Source organism: Mytilus californianus, unplaced genomic scaffold (genome assembly GCF_021869535.1).
Source record: "Mytilus californianus isolate M0D057914Y unplaced genomic scaffold, xbMytCali1.0.p SCAF_1, whole genome shotgun sequence".
NCBI classification, from domain to species: domain Eukaryota; kingdom Metazoa; phylum Mollusca; class Bivalvia; order Mytilida; family Mytilidae; genus Mytilus; species Mytilus californianus.
In genome coordinates this window covers 77,690,492-77,713,738 of record NW_026262581.1, presented here as the reverse complement: position 1 = coordinate 77,713,738, position 23,247 = coordinate 77,690,492, and the positions used below count along the sequence as shown (strand labels likewise).

At 31.4% G+C, this 23,247-nt stretch overlaps 1 protein-coding gene across 1 annotated transcript; it reads right to left on the bottom strand.

The window, feature by feature from the left end:
- Window positions 1-193: 193 nt before the first annotated feature.
- LOC127724404 (sex peptide receptor-related protein 2-like) lies at window positions 194-22,590 on the bottom strand. The gene is made up of 2 exons (XM_052231344.1): window positions 22,232-22,590; window positions 194-2,596 (listed from the first exon to the last, which is right to left on the bottom strand). The coding sequence occupies exon 2, from the start codon at window positions 2,551-2,553 to the stop codon at window positions 1,312-1,314; it is 1,242 nt and encodes a 413-aa protein (XP_052087304.1). The 5' UTR covers window positions 2,554-2,596; window positions 22,232-22,590; the 3' UTR covers window positions 194-1,311.
- Between the last annotated feature and the right edge of the window lie 657 nt (window positions 22,591-23,247).

The window sequence follows — 23,247 nt, the reverse complement described above, 5'->3', positions numbered from 1 at the left end:
TTGACTCTTAGAACATTTCGAGCCACTGATTTCTCAAACAGTTTTCATCAAAGTGATCTGAAGTTATTTTTTTATTTTATAATATATATCGTATTTTAAAGTGCAAATTTTTTTGTAATTAGCAGAGACATATATTATATGTCTCTGTAATAAGTAACAAGAAATAATATTTCATGTAAACATTATAGTTTGAATTAAAACTGCTCATGCTTTACGTTTTTACTCCATTTCAAAATTGGTTAACTTTACCTTTCCTGAACCCCCTTTAGCCCATGATTCTTTTTATGATTCAGATGCCTAACTGGAAACAATTTTGATATTCATGGACCAATCAAACCTTTGTATAGAGTAAATAGACTGTAACTCTGCCTACCCATTGAATTTAGGTGTCAATCTTAATTACAATGTCTGAGCAAACAACCAAACAAAGTTTGCAAGCAAGGCATTTAAACTCTTGATTAACATGCTATATTATTTCAACTCTATTTGCTATACAAATGTTATTTAAAAATATGTTATCGTATAACATGGCTAGTTTTAAGTGATATTGCATTATTGCAATAGTGGGAATTATTACGCGCTAAATTGTGGATACGTTCTACTATAAATAAATAGTATGCTGCATATAATTAAGCTTCATATTTTTGCGGCGGGAAAAATGTAAACCTCTGTCAAATACTTATAACAAAAAAATAACATATTTTCAAAAAATTTAAAAGCTGTTCTACATGTTCATTCGATATCATGTTTTTTTTTACGGACAATCTTAGCATATTCGTTCTTGTATGACTTTTAGACAGCTGAAATGGCAGTTCAGATATCACAAACCCTCAATCGTAATGAAAACTAATAACATATAGCTATATTGTAAATTGTTTTCTAGTCGTAAATTAATAAGATCTGTAATCTAAAAGCTAAATGTTAATGACAAATAAATTCAATTTGCTACAAAAAAGTGGGACTCCGCCATTTTGTCATCAGGCAAATATTTCCTCTTCATCAAAATGCCTTAATATTGCGACTTACGCTTGTTGAGTACGACAAAGTATATACAAGTAAAATTATTGTAGAATTAATCGTAATGGAAATGAACCACTTTCATTGAATAGTTGATTACGTTAAGGTGAATTTAGGAAAATTATATTTGTTATTGAAAGCAACCAATAAAATGTGAACAATACTTTGGTTTGCGAGGACTACGGTGAACTTTACAGATGCCAATGAATGCATATTTCATCAAGGAAATCCTTACCAAATGCATTCAAACAGACTTCAAAAGTGTCCATTAGTCATATGCTACGTTTACAAAACCTAAGAGTGAACATCTTTCATTTGTACAGATACCTCTTTGACTGCAGGAGCTGAACATTTACGTAACGATTTGTTGTGTGTCGAGTTATGATGCGTATCAGAGTTAGTCCTGCTACTGAACATATCACGATTCCGTTTGAAAAAGATACACACTTTCCTGCATAGTTCTTTCTTGAACGTATCCCAAAATTTCTCACTGAACCAACAATAAAGAATAAAGTTAAGCGCAGATTTGAACGCTAACAAAAATATAGTTATATCTCGGCCCGTGTTGATGGCATGGAAGGTTAAACCTGTCGTGCTGTAACGTTGGATACTCTGGTAAGCTGAAATACTGACGTATGGTGCCTGACAAATAAAGAATACTATGACTATACTGATCAACATGAGAGTTACACGCCTTTGTTCTCTTCCTAGTACGTTAGAAAGGTTTGAACCGTTTCCTAATGTATCCATAAGGTAATGAGTAGATTTTCTAATTTCCAGAATCAGTCTCATATTTAAATACAACAGTGCCAAAAATGGAACTGTAGCACACAAGATACAGTCGAACACCCAAGCATATACTATTTTGTAGTTAGTGTTTTTGCCAAGTCGAGTCCAATCAATATACTTTTTATCTACGCATTCAAAATCAGACCATCCCGTTTTAATACTGTATTCGAAAAAATTCGGAATTCTACATGCAAATGAAATAAAGAAAACAGCAGCATTGATAATTACAGCTCGTCTTACAGTACATATAACATTAGCTCTGAGTGAGTGACATATAGCTATGTATCTTTCTATCGCAAGCATCACAGTTATCCAGATGGAAGCCATTAGGAATGTATCGATAAAAATTTGCGCATATCTATAATAAATATCGAAAGTTAAATAGTCCGAAACTTCCGTTTCTAGCCATTTTGTAGACAGTAAAATAAGAAAGCCCAAATCTGCCACTGAAAGTGATATGAGATAACAATTTGTCGATGTGCACATGTGTTTCCGGCTAAGAACGATAATGGTCAAGATGATACCCAAAATAGCAGGGACTAGTATAACCAGAAATAATGTCCGAATGACTACACTGTTGTTGTATTCCGGTAGTGTTGAGTTACTGTAAATCTTCGATTCATTTCCGAGTGTACACTGATGTATCGGTATCTCTCCACATATATCGTAGACATGGGTGGAGTTTATAATCACATAGCATGGATTAGGAGTCGCATTGATAAATCCGTAATCTTCGCTTAAATTCATTATTTTCAGGTTCCAGTCTTTAATTCATTCTTTAATGACCAGTCTGAAACATAAAGATTACTCGTTTTAGATCAGTCCTTAATATATTTATGGGAAATATTATTTAGTTAGTATATATAATTGATTACTTTGTTAAAAATTCTACAATATCAAAAGTCATAACTATCTTAACGATGTCACCCTCAGTTGAAAATCAATAACTATACCAGGAATAAAGGTTCAATAGGCTGCATAACAAAATAAGTAACTTAAAGATTTCCAAATTAACCTGTATCAGGCCCATGGTCAAAGTTTTGTATTAGATGATCGATTAAATTTTGATTAACAGATAAAATGAATATGTGTTCTAGGGGCATAAATTTTCTCAACAGTCACCTTCGGACTCCTGAAACAGTTGATGCAAGGGAACTCAACATACAAAGAGCATAACATTTAACGTCCAAGTTCCGACAAGACGTGGCTGCATATACATAGTCAAGAATTTGTTCTATTAGCCCGAGTCGTAATTTTTGACGAAAGAGTTTAGGATACGACATATCATCTATACCAGTCACCAGATCTCAAAATGAAGCTATTTTGACAGGGTCATTTTCCAGTGTTTTTCTTAAATGCTAAAACTTTTATAATCTTAAGCGAAGTGCTGGAGAAATAACAAAAATATTAACACATCTAAGAAACATCTTATGAGTGTTTTTTGATAGATTTATTATACTTTTCTTATATTTCAATTCAAGGGACTAAAATGATCTTTTATCAAACGTTGCCAAAATGCATTGGCTGTTTTGTGGTAGCATGTTCGCCTTATTGTGGGAGGTTATGGGTTCGGTACACGGTTCGGTTATACTAAAGCCTTTTAAATGCTTCACTGTATTTGCTGCTTCGCAGCCAAGTATTTGCTGTCAAGTACGTAAAATATAGGAGTAAGAGCAAAGAATGGACGACTCGAAGATTAATTCGTCTGATTATGTCAAACATAATATGTCGACCTTTTCAAACCAATCAGCTTGTCGGTCAGGTAAAAATCATGTAATAATGATAATCGTATCTGATTATAATGTTATGATTCTGAATACGCAAGTAATGTTTTCTGATAGACGATAAGCCGTCATCCATCAATTAATCCTCTAAAAACTTTTTATGACACATCTTGAAAATTACGATCACCACTGATTTAATAAAAACTAATATTTGTTATTGGTAATACAATTATACTGAGAAAAAATTCCTAACACGTAATTTCAACACGTAATCAGATTGTTAAGATCGGGCATTATGTTACCAGCAGTAGACGAGAAAACCTACATTATCTTGTTATTCGGGAAAAATCAACAACTAGTGTTTCAGTAGTTAATTCCTTTGGAGACACGATGTGAAGATACATGATTATTTGCATGTGCTATATAGCTCCTAGTTTATATACACCTCTTTAGCTTTCCTTATTTAAGGTTTGGAACATTCCTAACGAAGATTGACCCTGAAACGCATACGTCAATAGAAAGCTACACTAGCTTTAGTTTGAAGCATTCATATAATAATAAAAGTATCAGATGTTTTAAAAGTTAATCTACCAAGCAATTTGAAATAATAAATCAGCAACCCCCTTGATTTGTAAGCGGCTTTGCTCCAACCATCCGTTGAAAAGGGGACAAACCTACGATAATTTTACCAATATTCCCCTTCCAAAGTAGCCTAAGTTATCATCCGTAAATCGTTTTGTTTTTGAGCTGCTATAATTTCAATGATAAACATATCTAAGCTTATTTGAACTGTAGCTCTACAATTTTTTTTTATATCCGAACTAAAAGCAAACCAATGTCATCGTTGTAAAAGCCAATATTTATACTATTTATAGACAAGTCAATGGCTTTTGACAGAAGCTCTTGAATGGTAATTTCGGTAACACTGAACATGAAGTTTGACCTGCATTTCATAGTAGGATGTAATGTTGCAAAGTTATAAAGTTGCCATCAGGAAATTTGTTTACATATGATGAGTAATATCTTAATTCAATGACAAATTAAGTGAAAATTGAAATTACAAATCTATAAGGTGAACGAAAATTATAACCTTTAAAACGTTTTAATTGGTCGAACAGACGAACAGAGTGGGTACTATATACTCCTGCCATTATTTATTTCGGAAAGCAATAAACTAGGAAGAGACAAACAACAGTCAATAAGAACTATACAGAGAAAGAGTTGGGCAACACGAAACACATCAATATATTTTAAGGTTGAGCGAGTAGATGTGTTCAGTAGAAGTATGAATAAAAATGGACGTGTAAAATGCCGATATGGAAAATTAATGATCAACAAATTTAAGATATTTTTTGTGAAAAAGCGCTCACTCCATCTGCCGTTCTCTAAACCAACCAAAGTCTATCCAAAATGTGAATGGTATATTAATGGAGAAGACCGAACGCTTGCTATTGATACCATTTTTATTTATATTTATAGAGAGACATTCGCAGTTAATTAAAGTATCTTGATAATAGAATTTAGATTTCGTATACCTTAATAAATAGGCACTATACTTCTTAAAATAATTTTGTATACTAGCATCGTCATACATTTCGTTACATTTTTCGTTTGTTGGTAGGTTTGGGCAAACCGTATATCAATTCAATTAGGATTGAACTTTGATAAACGATTCATCATTATTCAAAATAATTACAAAATTTATAAACAGTATAACAATAACCTTAGTCAAAAATAAATTGATCCATGGACAAATCTTTCATTTGCATGCTTAGTTAATCATATTCAATTACAATAGAATGTGAAATACCGTCTTTATTAAACCAATCATGCATCATTGAGCTATTGTCTCGTATGCAGTTAATCAAATTTTTATTTTCATTTAATACCAATGTTCCATTCGAATAGGCTTTGTTCTTGCAGAATTATAAATCATATATCTGATACTATACTGTTAGGATTGGCAGTCTGACGGAAACACCTGATGTCTTAACGATTATTTTGGTTGTAAAAATACGGAGGAGTAGACTTTGGAAACTTAAACAGACTTACAGTAAAATACAGTGGAGTAGACTTTGAAAATTTAAACATACTTGCAGTAAAATACAGTGGAGTAGACTTTGGAAACTTAAACAGATTTAAAGTAAAATACAGTGGAGTAGACTTTGGAAACTTAAACAGACTTGCAGTAAAAATACAGTGGAGTAGACTTTGGAAACGTAAACAGACTTACAGTAAAATACAGTGGAGTAGACTTTGGAAACTTAAACAGACTTGCAGTAAAAATACAGTGGAGTAGCCTTTGGAAACTTAAACAGACTTGCAGTAAAATACAGTGGAGTAGACTTTGGAAACTTCAACAGACTTACAGTAAAATACAGTGGAGTAGCCTTTGGAAACTTAAACAGACTTACAGTAAAATACAGTGGAGTAGACTTAAACAGAATTACAGTTGGGATCAGTTATAACCTTTATTTAAATCTGTCGGAAACTGTCAATAGAACTGTTAAGAACAATTCGTAGAACAGTTCTCCTGACACCTTTAAAAACAGTTTCGAAGCGGTTCTATACACATTGTGACTTGGATGGAGAGTTGTCTCATTGGCACTGATACCACATCTTCTTATTTATATAATAAATCTAAAGAACAGATGTATCGTAAAATAAGATGAGGGACTGGATGGGGTTTACAGAATAGAGACTAGTGGACAAATACTGCAGAAAAATTGGCACCCAAAATGAATAGAGCAAATCAGGCCATGAAAAAAGAACGGAGTATAATAGGGTGCTAAAAAAAAGAGAAAAATCACATAAAATATTAAAGAATACAGAAAGGTTGCACCCCCATCCAGACCCTCGTAAGATTGTACAATGTCAGGTTAACTCGGGTATCAAAACACTCCAAAACAAAACGGTTACTGTGTAATCGTAATAAACACCACTAATATAAGGAGTTTTGATAATAATTACGGACAAATATTTCCTCACTGCTTAAGCATTAGTTTTTTGCAAAAAAAATTTTTAAATCAAAAATTTATTAGAAACATGCATAAGTAAAAGAAATAGAGCATACATCCAAGTGACCATAATTGCTTAAATCCACTTATTTGGACTCTGGTGGATAGTTGTCTCATTGGCAATCATACCACATACCAAATGCCAAAAGCCAGACGCACGTTTTGTTAAAAAGGCAAAAAGAGTACGAATTTGAAGAGCATTAATTAAATCAAACAAAATTAGACAACTGCTATAATTTACGTCATTTAGAAGTCTTATATCCTACTTCTGATCCTTTTGGGTCCCTACTGTAGGACGATAAAGGTGAAAGAGGGCGATCAACATCTGACACAGTCGAGGCAAAAGTTGAGTATAAATAATGGCTTCATTCTTCAAATTACGATTTAACCAGAATAATTGTGAATTTTGAGTCAACACAAAATTTGTTTTTTTCTTTACAACTATCTTCCTCTCCCCTTCATCAAGAGCACTTCTCACCAATATTAAGAAGTAAACATCATGGAATGACAATATAGATGCACGGAGAAGAAAAAATAAAATATACTGAACTTCAAAGGATTCTTAAGTTTAAATTTATTATGATCATCAAATATGAGTTGAACTGGTGCTTTAATTATTTTAATCTTTAATCTTTAATGTTTATATTAAGCATCAAACCTTTTCCCGAATAAAAACGTTAAAAAATGTGATAAAGAGATATCATTTTAGAGTTTGAGGCAATTACACCCTAACCTTTATTATTTCAATTTGTATATTTTTCTATTTCATAGAATAAAAACGGTTTTATCAATTCAAAGGCCATATTTGGATATATATTCTATATAATGCATACTTGTACATGAATGCAATTAACGGGATCAGTCAATTACTGTAAAATGTTATCACATAGTCAAATAAAAACAACATTACAAGAACAAACATAGATGGTATCTGACCTTTGCAGAAATCAATTAACTATTATAGTATATGTAGTCAACACATTGTAGTACACACATAACTGATAAAATGGTATTTCTATTCGATCTATCTATTAACAGGAAAATATAAGTTTACTGATGGCTTTATCAATCTCCTTCCTACAAGGCATACATATCTTGGGTACAATGCTTTAATATACGGCGTCTGAATTTCTTTTATTAAATAATAAAGCCTCTGATTGTCCAAAGCTCTAATGTAAGACACATAAATAAAATCTTAATTGAAAAGTGTCGCCTTCAAGTGACAAATAGGAGATAATTTTAACTCTCCATTTAACTGTTGGTCAGATAAAAAAGACAAAATAGCATATCCCATAACACTATTCATCAAATAAATACGCGACTCATACCCTGCCTTTGTAAAAAATGACTAGAGACCAGGTCGAAGACGTTAAAGATGTCGTTTGGTCACAATCCATGTATTGTTACCTGAACAATGAGACGCAATGAAAGGCGAAAGGGTCAGAGACTGAGAGAGTATTTAGAGCTATACCATGACCTAGTATATGGAACAGTAATGAAGTGTCAAGAACAATTCTGAGTAAAGATATATAAGTTTGTAATACAAATAATTTGTAAATTGCACTTCCCCACACGAATGTAAATATGCACTTATTCTTAATACTGTTGTTGCGAACACTATGAGAATTCTTAAATATATTTCTTGAAAAAATATAATAATAATACATGAAATTTTCTTGACCACTCGGACGTTTTGTTTTACTCAACTGAGTTGTTAAAATAATAACTACAGTAAGTCGTTGTTACCTGTAGCAGTCCATTAGTGGATTGCTAGAAAAGAAATGATCGAACCATACAATGCTGCAAGTAAGAAACCGAAATTTAAAGACGCCTCTTGTATTCCTGTTCACGGCAACTATATGGTCTTGACGCATTAAAAAATCTCCATATTGAATTATGTTATAAGTATACATGTAGTACTCATTTTCCTGCAATTAGGTTGACCTTTCGTTTACCATATTCAATTTATGTGAAATGAGTCAACTTGTAAGAGCTGTGATTGAATGTATGAGTATAATATAATTTTGTATTTATTGAATACATAGCTGCACTGTGTATCTTTACAGTATAATTTTGTATTTATTTATACATAGCTGCACTGTGTATCTTTACAATATAAATTTTGAAACACAGAGAAATATTTTTTTGAGAATTATTCGAATAGGCTTCTTAATTGTCATAAGTGTTGATGTACATAATGACGGTGACAAAATATGTAAAGACGTCATATACAGTCTAAGAAAAATATAAGTATCGACACGTTGTAGGACCGTAATTATATACATATTAAGTCATGTATTATTCATTTATTGATATTAAAATCAATGTTAGTTATTCAAAGATCTTATTACAGTGTTAAATTTTTGAAATAAGTTTATTCAAAGGGTCGACGAGATTGCATGGATCGTATTCATGGATCATATGGCGATATAAGTTTCTGTTAAGTTTTAAATTGCAATCCATGCATGTGGATGCTTTTGTATCTCTGATATCTGATTTTCCCAATGGCTATAAACTTTATCCTGATTCCTAACTTATTTTTGACAAAAATAATATGTTTGATTTATCGTGTTCAATCATCTGCAAAAAGATCAATATTTACAATTTCGGTTTATTTTTCCCAAAGGTCATAACCGATAACTGACAATAATATTAATAAGTTGTTCATGCACTGTTTGGCTACAAGTAAATGTTACTATTCATGTGTATTCTATTTATTTCGTTACTTTTATTTCACAAATGACTAATATTATTGTGACTGTGTAAATCATCCCTCCATTCTAGATAAATGATAAAACATCTGTAAAGAGAATGAAATTGTTAAACAGTGTATTGAGTTTCAACAATTGGCTCCCCTTTCAAACAATTTAAATATTCACAAACCATGTTATTTTTAGGTTAAATGAGATGTGGAAAATCCTTTGTGTACACCTTACCTTGTTTTCCGTTCTAAATATTTTAAATCCAAAGTATTGTCTTTATTCCGTGGATAGAGAAATACTAATGATTGTTCTGCCAATTTACCGTAGTCTTTGGAAATGAGTAGGCGAATTCAGAGATGTACAAAATCTTTATCACTTAAAAAGAGTTATCATTTGACCTATTGGAGTTACATACAACACAAAATTACCCAAAAATATCTTTGTATAAGAAATAAAGATAAGAATTCAAATCTGTAGCATGGATGTTTGCAATCTGTAAAATGCATTCAAAAAACTAAAAGGAATGTTAATGTATTTAAAAAAATAGTATTACGTGGATGGTATTGGATAACTTTATCAATAATTCTCATAATTGTTTTTACTTCTGTATTTGTTATTCTACTAAAATCCAAAACATACAATTTTAAAATTGATTTGGAGTGTTACGTCATTATCTTAACATTTCAGACATTCAAACTTATTGAAAAGAATATCATACCAAACATGTAACTTATCTGATATAAGTATTAGATAGTAAACATTCAACTGTAATGACATGCTTTGAAGACACGGAATACTGTTTTGAATATTGTTGTTGTTTTCCTTTTTTCGTGGGCTAAGACTTGTAATACTGTTAGAAACCAGTAATTATGTGGCTGCAATATGCGCACACAAAAGAAAAATAGTTGTACATACCAACAGAAAAAAGTTGTACACACAATGGTCTACAACAAATACAAAACACATATGCAGAGTCATGTCATATTGAAAAATTCAAGAGCATTTAAATAGCTCATTGCGAAAGTCTCTTGCTGGACAAATGATTAAGTTCTTCCCGATTCCCACAGTAGTTCTGCAAGCTAACAAATAGAACCCTTATTATTTAAACAAAAGTATAGGAAATTCAAAGCTTAGAATACATTTTAAAATGATAATCTATAGTGTCACTAAAATACACGATATAAATAATTTTATCATAAAAAAATCCAGTACAGTCACGGTTAAATGTGTATGCTTTTGATACTTAGAAAAGAAGGAAGGCCGGAAGCATACATATATATATTTTAGTATATATGAAAAGTAGATACTTACACACTTGAACGAAGCGTGTCAGATTAAAAAAAAATGAATAAATGTTACATATTTGTGTTGTTTATTGTTGATTGTTTATTGTTTATCTGTGTTATTTTAAATTAGTAACAATCCGATTGTTTGGATTTTATACTAATAAATATCTTATATCTTATATCTTAAACGCTTTGCATAGTTTTAACGAACTATCTCATATCTTACATCTTTAACTCTTTGCATATGAAATCATTATATTTCAATACACATATTGATATTCTGTATTCTTAATTTTTCTCAGAATTGAAATGACCACCAAAAGGCACCTAATTTAGTTAACACATTCTAAGGGTTTTTTTACGCTAAAATGATAATCAATTCAACTGTTTTTTATACATTACTACAAAATTTAATAAAATACTCTGCGGGACCCAGTTTGATAAGACCACAGAAGTCGAACCCTGAACAGTTGGGGCAAGTATGGACACTAAATTTAAGCTTGATACAGCTATGAATTTGGATTGTGATTTAATATTTGACACAGCATAGGTTTCTGACACAGAATGAATGAGTTCAAAGAACTGAAAAATTCGAAATTGGACTTTTACCTATTATGGTCAAGTATCCAAACTCTAAATACACGGAAATTCAAAGCTTAGAATACATTTTCAAAAAGTTAATTTATAGTGTCACCAGAATACACGGTATAAATAATTATATCGTAAAAAATCCAGTTCAGTCACTGTTAAATGGTTATTTTTGTTATACTTAGAAAAGAAGGAAGGCCGGAAGCATACGTTTATTTTAGTATATGTGTGAAGAAGAGAAACTTGGGGAAACAAGGAAGAGAGGAAACATATATATATATATATATATATATATATATATATTAGTATATATGAAAAGTAGATACTTAGATACTTAAACGAAGTGTGTCAGATTAAAAAAATGTAAATGTTACATATTTGTATTGTTAATTGTTTATAACTGTTTATCTGTGTTATTTAGTAACAATCCGATTGTTTGGATTTTAAACTAATAAATATCTTATATCTTTCATCTTCAACGCTTTGCATACGAAATCTTAATATATCAATACACATATTGATATTCTTTATTCTTAACTTTTCAGAATTGAAATGACCACCAAAAGGCACCTAATTTATCTAACACATCCAAAGAGCTTTTTACGCTATAATAATAATCAATTCAACTGTTTTTTTTATGCTTTACTACAAAATTTAATGAAAAGATCCGCAGGGCGCAGCTTGATACGACCGCAGAGGTCGAACCCTGAACAGTTGGGGCAAGTATGGACACTACATTCAAGCTTGATACAGCTCCGAATTTTGATTATGATTAAATGTTTGACACAACATAAGTTTCTGTCACAGAATGATGAAATTGGGCTTTTACCTATTATGGTCCAATATCTAAAAATCTAAATACACGGTTAGATTCAGCACATCCAATTACACCAAGAATTTGATTTATTTATTCATTAATGGACAATATAAGCTAAATTTTAAAAAAGGTTTATATAAGTTTTTAAGGGTTCGCTTAATCATATATATATATATATATATAAGACCAAAACAGTAAAAAAGTATATTTAAACAAAACGCATTTGACTAACAGGTCGAACAACGGATGTTCTTAAACCCTGCTGACTGCCATTGGCGATTGCCAAATAAACGGATCACAAGATGTAACAAAATGGATCTTTAATATTAATTTAATACCAAACAGAAAACAATAAACCTGCGGAAAAGATGGTATACCGCAAACATGAGGTGCAAAAATTTGTACACCATATCCGGATTTCGACAATTAATGTCTCTTCAGTGATGTTAGGAATCGAAACGGTATTTGGAAGGCCATATAATTTACCTCAATTTAGGATAGACTCTTGAATTTTGAAGAGTCGAAATGGGATGAACGGATCATATAAACCCGAAGGCAAATATAATACAAGCCCAAACGAAAAAATATAAATAAGTCTAAATTGAAAACAACGTTCAAACCTATGGTTTCGTTGGATAAAAACCCCAATTTTTATACGTGTGCATGCAAAACAAATTTCTTGGTAGAGGGGTCTAAATACAGCACAAACAACATTTTCCAAAAGACCAAAAAAGTGAAAAAGTATATTTAAACAAAACGCATTTGACTAACAGGTCGAACAAAGGATGTCCTTAAACCCTGCTGACTGCCATTGGCGATTGCTAAATAAACGGATCACAAGATGTAACAAAATGGATCTTTAATATTAATTTAATACCAAACAGAAAACTCCAAATACCGTTGCGATTCCTAACATCACTGAAGAGACATTAATTGTCGAAATCTGGATATGGTGTACAAATTTTTGCACCTCATGTTTGCGGTATACCATCTTTTCCGCAAGTTTATTGTTTTCTGACAGATTTTAAAGGCACCAGCATGGCAAAATGTTAAATGATGCGAAAGAAAAAACCAACGGCCTGATTTATGACCAGACATTTAACGAAAAACAAATTTGAATGACAGCAAACAAACTGCAACGAATGAATTACAGGTTCCTGACTTCAACAACCCCATAAAGAATGCGGCGGGTTTAAACATGTGTGTGGGCGCTCATCCCTCCCCATAACCTGGGACAGTGGTATAACAGCACAAAATCAAAACAAACTGTAATAAACTGCTTCGCTGAGCGCAGCTGGATACGCCCGCAAAGGTCCAACCCTGAACAGTTGGGACAAAAATGGACACAATATTCAAGCTTGATACAGGTCTGAATTTGGATTGTATTAAATATTTAACATATGATAGGTTTCTGAATAAATGTAGTCAAAGAACTTGAAATTTGTTATATGAATTGAATTTATATTCAATTAAAGATTTCTTGCTGTTGTGCAATACACTGTGCTGTTGCGCAATACTTAGTAAATCTGTTGTCAGACTATAAACAATTAAAGTTCAATTAATTCTCAATGTCACATTAAAAATTTATGAAAATGTAAAGGGAGCTTACATCAATAGATATAAATAATTCACTAAAGTTTCATGAGAATTTCTGACAGCATTTTTGAGTTATTGTCCAAAAACTTGAAAATCCCCCCTTTTTTAAGAATAAAACCCTGTAACTCGGAAATGTAAAATCTAAAATATATAAAAATCAAAAGGGAGCTCTTGTCAATAGATATAAACAATTCACCACAATTTCTTGCAAGTTGGTGATAGCATTCTCGAGTTATTGTCTGAAAACTGGAAAATCCCCCCTTTTTTAATGAATAAAACCCCATAACTCGGAAACGTAAAATCTAAAATTTATAAAAAACGAAAGGGAGCTCACGTCAATAGATATAAACAATTCACTTAAGTTTCATGCAAATTGGTTAAAGCGTTTTTGAGTTAATGTCCGACATGTTGACGACGGACGGACGGACAGACGGACGGACGGACAGACGGACGGACAGACGGACAACGGTATACCATAATACGTCCCGTAAACGGGCGTATAAAAATCAGTTGATAATAACTTATATCAACAGATTGGTAACGAAGCATAAATCAACTAACATAAAAGCAAAAGACACAAACTCCGCTTTTGACTATGTTAGGGGTTTTGGAAAGAAGTTTTAGCAGATTCAATGATAAAAAATTGTTTGTTAGGTCACTTTTTCAATTTGGGTGTCTAGTAGAGTGAAGAAATATCTAATTCTTTATCTTTGGTTTAAATTCCAAACCGTCTATTGATTTTCAGAATTTTCATTAATAACTTATGTTATAGAATGTGTGTTTGCGCGTATATTTTAAACAGCACAATTTAAGAGATGATATAAAAGAATTATGTATATAATTGTGATGTCAAAATAACTTTTAATCAGTATATACCGAAATAAACAAACTCTATTTGACTTTTCTTATATAGTAATTCAAATGCTTACGCATGAACTTAACGGTTTCCAAACTGGGTGCCAAGTAAAAGACAAAGTAGGCTGAATGTATGATTTAAAGTATTTTGCTATATGTATGGAAACAGATTTTTTAAAATTATTCTTGTTTTTTTTTAATGATACGTGAGAAAAAAATCTTCCTCTTTTACATAATTTTTTAATCAAAACCTTACAATCAAGATTACATAAATCAGTAATAAAAATTATTTCTGCAATGTAAATGTAAAATTATTAAATATATTACTAGGGCGTTTTTGTTCAAATTATTATTTAATGTGCAAACGTAAATATGTATTTGTGAAATTTCAAGATAGCATCTCTACATGATTAACAAACATGTTTCTCAATTTATATGAACAAACAGTGTTCTCAGATAAAGCTCTGTTGTCACTATCAAAATTTTCCATCAACAACTTGGTCATGGAAAACTTTGTACTAAAAACATGATCAAAGTCATATGTTGTCCCTATCAAGGTTTTTCGGGTACTAAGGTCAAAGTAACGAGGGAAATTAATGTTTCCCTAGTCAGAAGCCTGTTGTTCAGTGGTTCGATTGTTACTGTATATCATATTTGTTTTTGTTGTTGTTGTTTTCATACATAAATCAGGCCGTTTTTTTTCATTTGAATTGTTTTACATTTTGTTATGTCGGGGCCTTTTGTAGCTTGCTATGGGACATGGATTTTGTTCATTGTTAAAGGCCGTACGGCGACCAATTATATAGTTGCCAACATCTTTGTCATTTGGTCTCTGTATAGTGGATAGCAGTCTCATTGGCAATTACACCAAATCTTCTTATTTTATATCATAAAGAGTAAAATGTCTCGAATAACATTCTCACAGAATTACTTCATAGATTATTTTTACTATAGGCAAATGATGATGAATCTTACATCTCTTTGTTCTAAACCAATTCAATCAATTACTCTGTCATGTAATTTCACCATTTCATTTTAGTTTAAATTTTACTGGAAGTCATCCTGCTTATTCGGGTTTTTTTCTCTCACCGTTTTTCCACTGATTGTGTGTTGACAACAAAGTTGCATCATTCTTAAGCTCACCTCTAATTGGTTAATTCCCGTGTCAAAGTCCATCCAAGTATCAAGTAAATAGAATGAGATTATCTAATCAAAGTCCGTTAAAGTTTTGATTCATTTTTTCTTTGACCGTTGTCATTCTAAAAACATCTTCGAATACATTGACAAAGTTTGTTTGGTCAAAGAAAACTTTGATTGTAACAAGCAGACTAGTGTAACAACCGGACTAGTGCCGATGGTTTTTTAAGATTAGAAAGGAGATATATGAGGGTGACTCTTTGTAGGGTGAAAGTTAGTACAAGTCAGACATACTAACTAATAAGAACTTTAATACATATATATTTCTTAAATCAACATGCAGTAGATAAGTCACATACTGACGGAACAGGGAAAGTTAGGATTTGAATTATCATCTAATCTTCTGTTCATGGTATATTGTGTATCAATTAAGAAAAATTCTGCTCATCTTTAATTTGATTAATTGTAATGTGAAACATAGTCAACAGAAGGTACACATTTTTAATTTTTCAATTGTTGATGTTTGTACAAATTTAATACCAAAACTGTTTTCTTTTAAAAAAATTCGTAAGGGTTCCGCGGAACCCAGTGTCTCGCCTACTTTTGCTGTTAATCGCAGGCTCAACAAAAATGAGGAAAAAAATTAATAAAAATATTCCTCTCTATACTATCTTTTGATTGTAAGTAGCTTCTGTCCAAGTTTGGTAAAAATCCAGGATAGTTTATGAATCTAATAAATGTTTTAAAAACTTAAACTGCAGACTGTATGTAATGTTAACTGGAAGAAAAACTAAGTCCATTTATAAGTAAAATACGGAAAAAATGGAACAAAATTTTAACAAAATTTCCTTCTAGATACTAGCTTTTAATCATAAACAAGCTTCTGTCCAAGTTTGGTACAAATCCAAGATAGTTTAAGAAAGTTGTTAAAATTTCAAAAACTTTAACCACAGAGTGAATGTAATGTTAACTGGCAGAAAAACTAAGTCCATTTATAAGTAAAATACTGAAAAAAACGATTTTTTTTTTTTACAAAATTTACTTCTGGATACTATCTTATGATCATAAACAAGCTTCTTTCCAAGTTTGGTAGAAATCCAGGATAGTTTAAGAAAGTTATTAAAATTTCAAAAACTTTAACCACAGAGTGAATATTTGTGGACGCCGCCGACGACAACGACGACGACGACGACGACGACGCCGACGGAATGTATGATCGCTATGTCTCGCTTTTTCGACAAAAGTCGAAGGCTCGACAAAAATGAAGGAATGGATTATTATGCTTTTATGAATCATGAAAATCCTTTTTGTAACTTCCCACTCTCATTTTTATTCCAACTGCGATACCGTTAGAGACAACAAACATTTATAGGTTATTAATACACTAAACGGTTGAAATCCTTTTTATCTAACAATTTTTATTGACATTTAGTATAATTTAAGAGCTTTTTTACAGATGATTACCATCGGAAAGTGATCGTTTCCTTCAAATAGAATGCAATTTGTTTTGAATGATTCCAGAATTTTGCAAATAGGAAAAAGATATACTATGATTTTCATTGCCAACCAATTATATTCTAGAGGGGTGACATGCTTATGGGATGAGGGATATAGTGGATAATAAAGTGGGAATGTGGGATATGGGGGATAAAAAGGTGAGAATGTGGGATGTAGGGGGTAAAAAAGTAGGAAGTAGGAAAAAAAAAACCAAAAAAGCGAGATTTGGGTATATAGCACCCCCCCCCCCCCCCCCCCCCCCCCCCGCTCATTCTAAACCTTTTTACAGAAAGATATTGACCTGGTTTTTGCTTCATACAACCTGTAAATCTGTCGAAAACCATCTTTTGTCAGCAATGTAAGAGGGATTTTCTACCAGTTTCATTAATTGCTATGTTAAGCCATTTATTTTGTCTTCCATCTTTTATATGTTTTCCTGTTAAACGACATTGATAACTAGTCTGCCTAAATTGAGTAAAGTGCGATTTTGTTTTAATGCCTGTTGCTATCTATAGAAGACTTTAAAACAAACGTAATTATAATTTAGATTCTCTATGACCTCTAGAATATGAAACCGTTTCATAGTTTTTAAGAAGATCTCAGCCGCAGATAATTGCGTAACAGCAGCATAATCTGCAAAATATATAATTATACACAGTACGTCATATAGACAGTACATTTTCATTATATATCAAGATATTTGAATATTGTATATATAAGCCATAGTCATTACAGTTTAAAACATACAATATATAGTTAAACCGCTTCAAATTGTAACCATTATGGCCAACCAAATGCCATTATAATCTACACAATTTACTTTTCCAAAAATCTCACAATCTTTATTTTTCCTATTCCCCATTTAGCACATATTTGGAGTAGACGACCGCCCCATAATGCTTTTACAAAGCTTTTATTTCTCAATGTTATTTCTATGCTCAAAACCCCTTATAATTTTGGGAGGAAGAGGATATTTCTCTAGCTTTGAAAAAAAATACAATCTATGTTGTTGTTACCATTCCAATATTGCTAGTGTTTTTTTTAAATACAGACATTGTTATTTGTGTAGCTCCTCTGTCAACAGACAACGCGAAAAATAAAGGAATCACCGATGTACAAACTTTTATCAAATTTATATACGTATCAAGAGTATCTACATAACTTTCAGTTTTAAACCACTGACAGAAGTTTCAACCAGATAATCTCCAAAGATGTTCAGACATTGACAAAGGGACAGGGCGATAACTTTTCTCCGTGTCTTACAGTTACCTCATAAGAACAAAAATTCGTTTTTTTATGTACATGTTACAAAAGACTTTATTTCTGTATAACATGTACATGCATTCAATATTAATATTTCTTGAAGATTTTCCCACCTTTCCAATTGTAAACTTAAGGTGGATCATTAGTATATATTTCCTCAGATAGAAATTTCTTATACCTTGCCAAAATGTAGATTTTTACCATGCTTTTTTCAAAAATATAACAAATAAACGGGGAATGTGTCCATGGGACACAGATGATGCCCCAGTTATAAAGGGACATAAGAGTAAAAGTGACGCTACCCAAATTCATATTTAATCTGAGTTTTGTGGTAATAAGCATTGTGTATAAGTTTCATAATATTTGGTTGAGGCAAACTTAAGTTAGAGAGCGGAAATGAAAAATTCAGCAATTTTTCCATTTGTAAACGGGCATAACTCTAGAATGGTAAAAGTGTCGCCACCGAAATTCAAACTTGATCTGTGTTTTGTGGTAATAAGCATTGTGTATAAGTTTCATAACATTTGGTTGAGGCAAACTTAAATTAGAGAACGGAATCGAAAAGTTAAGCAATTTTTCGATTTGTAAAGGGGCATAACTCTTGAACGGTATTAGTGACGCCAGCAAATTCAAACATGATATGTGTTTTGTGGTAATAAGCATTGTGTTTAACTTTAATAACATTTGGATGAGGCAAACTAAAGTTAGAATACAGAAACCAATTTCGGGACGTACAGACGTACGGACGAATGTACGGACGGACGGACGGACGAACGGCCGTACAGACAGACAGCGGTAAAACTTAATGCCCCCTCCGCTACGGTTTGGGGCATAAAAGTAAATTTATGTCACAGTCCCTTTTTTTTCAAGCTACAATTCGTGCATTATTGCATAGATTTTTCATGAAAACAAATCTTTTTTGTGAATAAAAAGAAATCTATGAGATAGAATTTTGAAATTAATATGAGAAGATGCTTTTATAATATGCTTAAAGAAAATTAAAAAAAAATGGTGTCACCGAATTTTTTTTCTTGCTACATGTAAAAAATAAAAATTCCATTTACATTTCTTTATATAAAAAAAACTGCTAACAGAGTTATCTCCCCTTATACGGCTAAGTTGAACAAGAGGCTGTCAAGTGACAGCAAACCTGATTTTCCTGCAGAGGTCGAACCCTGAACAGTTGAGCAAGTATGGACACAACATTTAAGCTTAAAACAGCTCTGAATTTGGATTATGATTGAATATTTAAAATAGATTATTATCTAATTAATAATGAATTGATATTTGCAAATCTGAACCCCAAACAGGATCATGTAAAAATTAAACATTTACACCCACAACAAAAATAAAATACCACATAACAACTGTGACATCTTCCTTCATAACACACATGACTTAAAAAAATAGTCAAAAAGAAATTTTGATGTTATCATTACTGGTTCATGGAATAAGTTTGAGTTATTTCCCTTTGAACAGAAATATGGTTTAAAATAGTACTCTAACATTAGATATGATTTAATCACTAAAAATAGTTCTCTAAAATTAGATACGATGTAACACAATGTATATCTATTTTCAAATTATAATCAAATATAATTAATAGTTCCAAATATTTTTTCTTTCATTTGTCACAAACTAATATAGATCTGCAACTTATCTATCAATGTCAACAACTTTAAATGTAATGAAATATATCCTTTAATGAAAATAGATTATTATCTAATTAAAGGAATACACTTCATAATTTTTTTTTTTATATATATAGCATTCAGAAAATTAGTTTATACAGAATAACATATAAAACCTACCACAAAATTCTTCAAACAATTTACCAAAGAAAAGAAAAAAAATCCAAAATGTCATTTATCATTAATACAATGTCTTTTAAAAATCTTTTAAAAAATGAGTTATTTCCCTTTGTACAGAAATGGATTAATTCATCAAAAAATGAATTCTTGGGAAAGGGCTATAACTGAACAACGAGAAAAGCTAAAATCGTGAAAATTGAACTTGACCTTCATTTAGTCACAGGAAAAAACATATCTAAATTTGAAAACATTTCTTCAAAGCGTTTTCATGTAAATGAACGGACACTGTTTGGCAGCCGCCTACCCGCCCGCCGTACATCCCCAAATCAATAACCGATTTTTACTTCGAAAATCCGGTTAAAAATTGAATCGAACAAAAACAAATTATTGGTATTAGTTAAAACAGTCTAAAAAATGCAACAAATCACTCATTTTTCTTTATTCAAATAAACAGTCAATACACATTGTATGTCAATCTGTCTCAAAACTTGCAGATTTAAGAAAAGAAATAGACCGATTGTGTACTGCTATTATACAATACAAGCTGTCGGTATACAGTTAATCTACTTTAATCATTTTGGTCATAGTCCAACCCTCCAAACTGTGCATATGAACAATACAAAGTCTTTCCTGAACTCTTATATAGTGCTAGTAACGCATATACATGACCATCACACAATCTTGAACAGACTATAATCCTTACGGAAACCACCCTGTGCATCAGTTATAATCCCGATCTCATCTGGCAGTTTATTTTATTAAGTCTTGAAATAAGAACAGAAGTGAACACTCTTCCTAAATTCAACGTGAGACATATATATCCACGTATTCACTTTTTTATAGTTGCTGTTTACTCCCAGTTAACCATGAATTTGAATACTAAACACTAAATTGAATAATAGCATGAAGATGGGCAAACACTGCTGTATTGTGTTTTTTTTATATATTCATATACAATCTCGTTATCCATTGGGTTTACTCATTATGTCATTTTTTTCTACAATTGCCAATGTGTAGTATTCTTTAATATCTTTATCTAAAATTCCAATAATATCTAATCGCTCTTAAAATAATCATACAACTGTAATATTTATAATTACATTACACAATTGATTCTTCATGATTACTTTTTTTTTATTGGGAGAAAAAAATACATTGTTTTTTAAAGTGATTTTTAAGTCCTAAATTAACGCAAAATGCATGACTGGACGTGCTGCCAATGACACCGTTACAAAACAGACCCGTTAAAATATTTAAAACAAAACAAAATGATTTAGTTGATTTAACTCTTAATTCCTGGTTGTTGCATTTATATGGACTTATAAGAATTAAAGACATATTTTCATCGACACTAAATTTGCCTCGGTCAACGCTTTTACTACACCTAAATATTTGAAGACCACATATTGGCCTCTAGATTTCGTTTGGTTATTGTTTCCCTTTGGTTGCTATCTCCTTTCAAATCATATCATCGTCCAGAACATGCATGTAATATTTGCCACTTGACGTGAAGCAACCAACAATCAATCAAATCATATCATCTAGAGCTTGGATGGTACATATGTATTTTATGATGTGTCGTTTCACTTGAATGAAACGATGTATTCACATGTTTATAATACCGCAGACTTTTATTGTAATTTTAGTATCACATCTGCACTTTTTTTTTGGCTGAATCGTAGTCGCAATCCTCACATTCATTGTATGTACACGAACTTGATTCAATTATGGAAAACTGAAATCTTTCTTTTGATTTTTTCTTAGTCTAAAATTTGTAAACTTGTGTATATTATACTAACTGAGATATATAATAGTTATGTACATGAACTTTCAACAATAAATATAGCTGCATTAAATAAACTAATACGTTGGAGATTGGTGGGTGGCAGTTCTCTGTTTTAAGGATTTTAAAGGGAAGTTTTGATTGCCATAGTAACTAGACCACTTGTTAGAATGTCACAATTTCACTTTTCCTGTTAATTCTTAATGATTCTCAATCACCGTATTCTATTTTTCTTAATACTACCCTAACCACGTGGGCATATAGCACTGCCATTATTCTAGAAAAAAACACCAGTATAAAATATTTAAACAAAAATTGAAAAAGAAATCTGTATAGAATATGTACTTACGTTTGACAATAGTTGGTAAAATCTAATCTGTATAAGTCCAAATTGAAATGTCAAATATATAATCAGTTTTGTCCTTTTGCGTGTTCAAATAAAATAATTGTACAGTGTTTCATCTAAATCTCATAGCAAAACAATTGTATGCTATCCATCATACATTTGATCCCTCATCTGTCTATTACCATCCTTTAGTGAATTAAAGTATTGTATTTCCGTAACTAAGTTTATATTTAAACTCGACTCCTTTACTACATGAAATGAAGTGTATAATTCGTTATCAAGTTAAAAAGTAGATATACATATACCATGCAGGTGTTGCACTCTGTGTGTGCAGAGTGTTAATCACATAGATTTACATGGAACTTGTATTTATAAACGTCTACACTTTAAAAGTGCGCTGTGAAAACAATGTTATCTCAAATTAAAAGAACATGTCTAATTTTCACGAACAGGTTCCGTTACATCCCTTAGCTTTTAAAGTCTTTTTGGCTAATAGATGGAAGCGTAAATCCATTGGCTTATGTTACAAAACAGACAAAAAAACGCTTCCTTTTTTCAAAATTAACAATCTAATTATAGTTAAGACTTCCTGTGATAAAAAGTATTAAATCGATTTTGGCGATGGTTCAGTACAGTTATTGCAATTTGACATCGAGAGATAATTTTCCATCAAACTTCATTTCAGTCAGTGTCGTTCGTGATCTCGACTTAACAATTATTAATTGGGAGCTTTTGGATCATTTGAAATAGCAAAAAACCATTGAGCCTTCTTTTCCTGTTCCCATCAGATAAAAAACTAAATGAGTACGCAATTTTAATAAGAAAAAAATATAGTGATAGAGACAAAAATCGACTGATATACTAAGAAATACCTTAATTATTGTGTCCAAGATACAACATTTGATATGATGCAGTTTCTCAATTTAAAAATCGACCCAAAGCTTTCTCAAATAATTGAATACCACTGCTCTAACAAATGAAAATGAAATTACCTTGACTGGACCAACATGTATAATTTG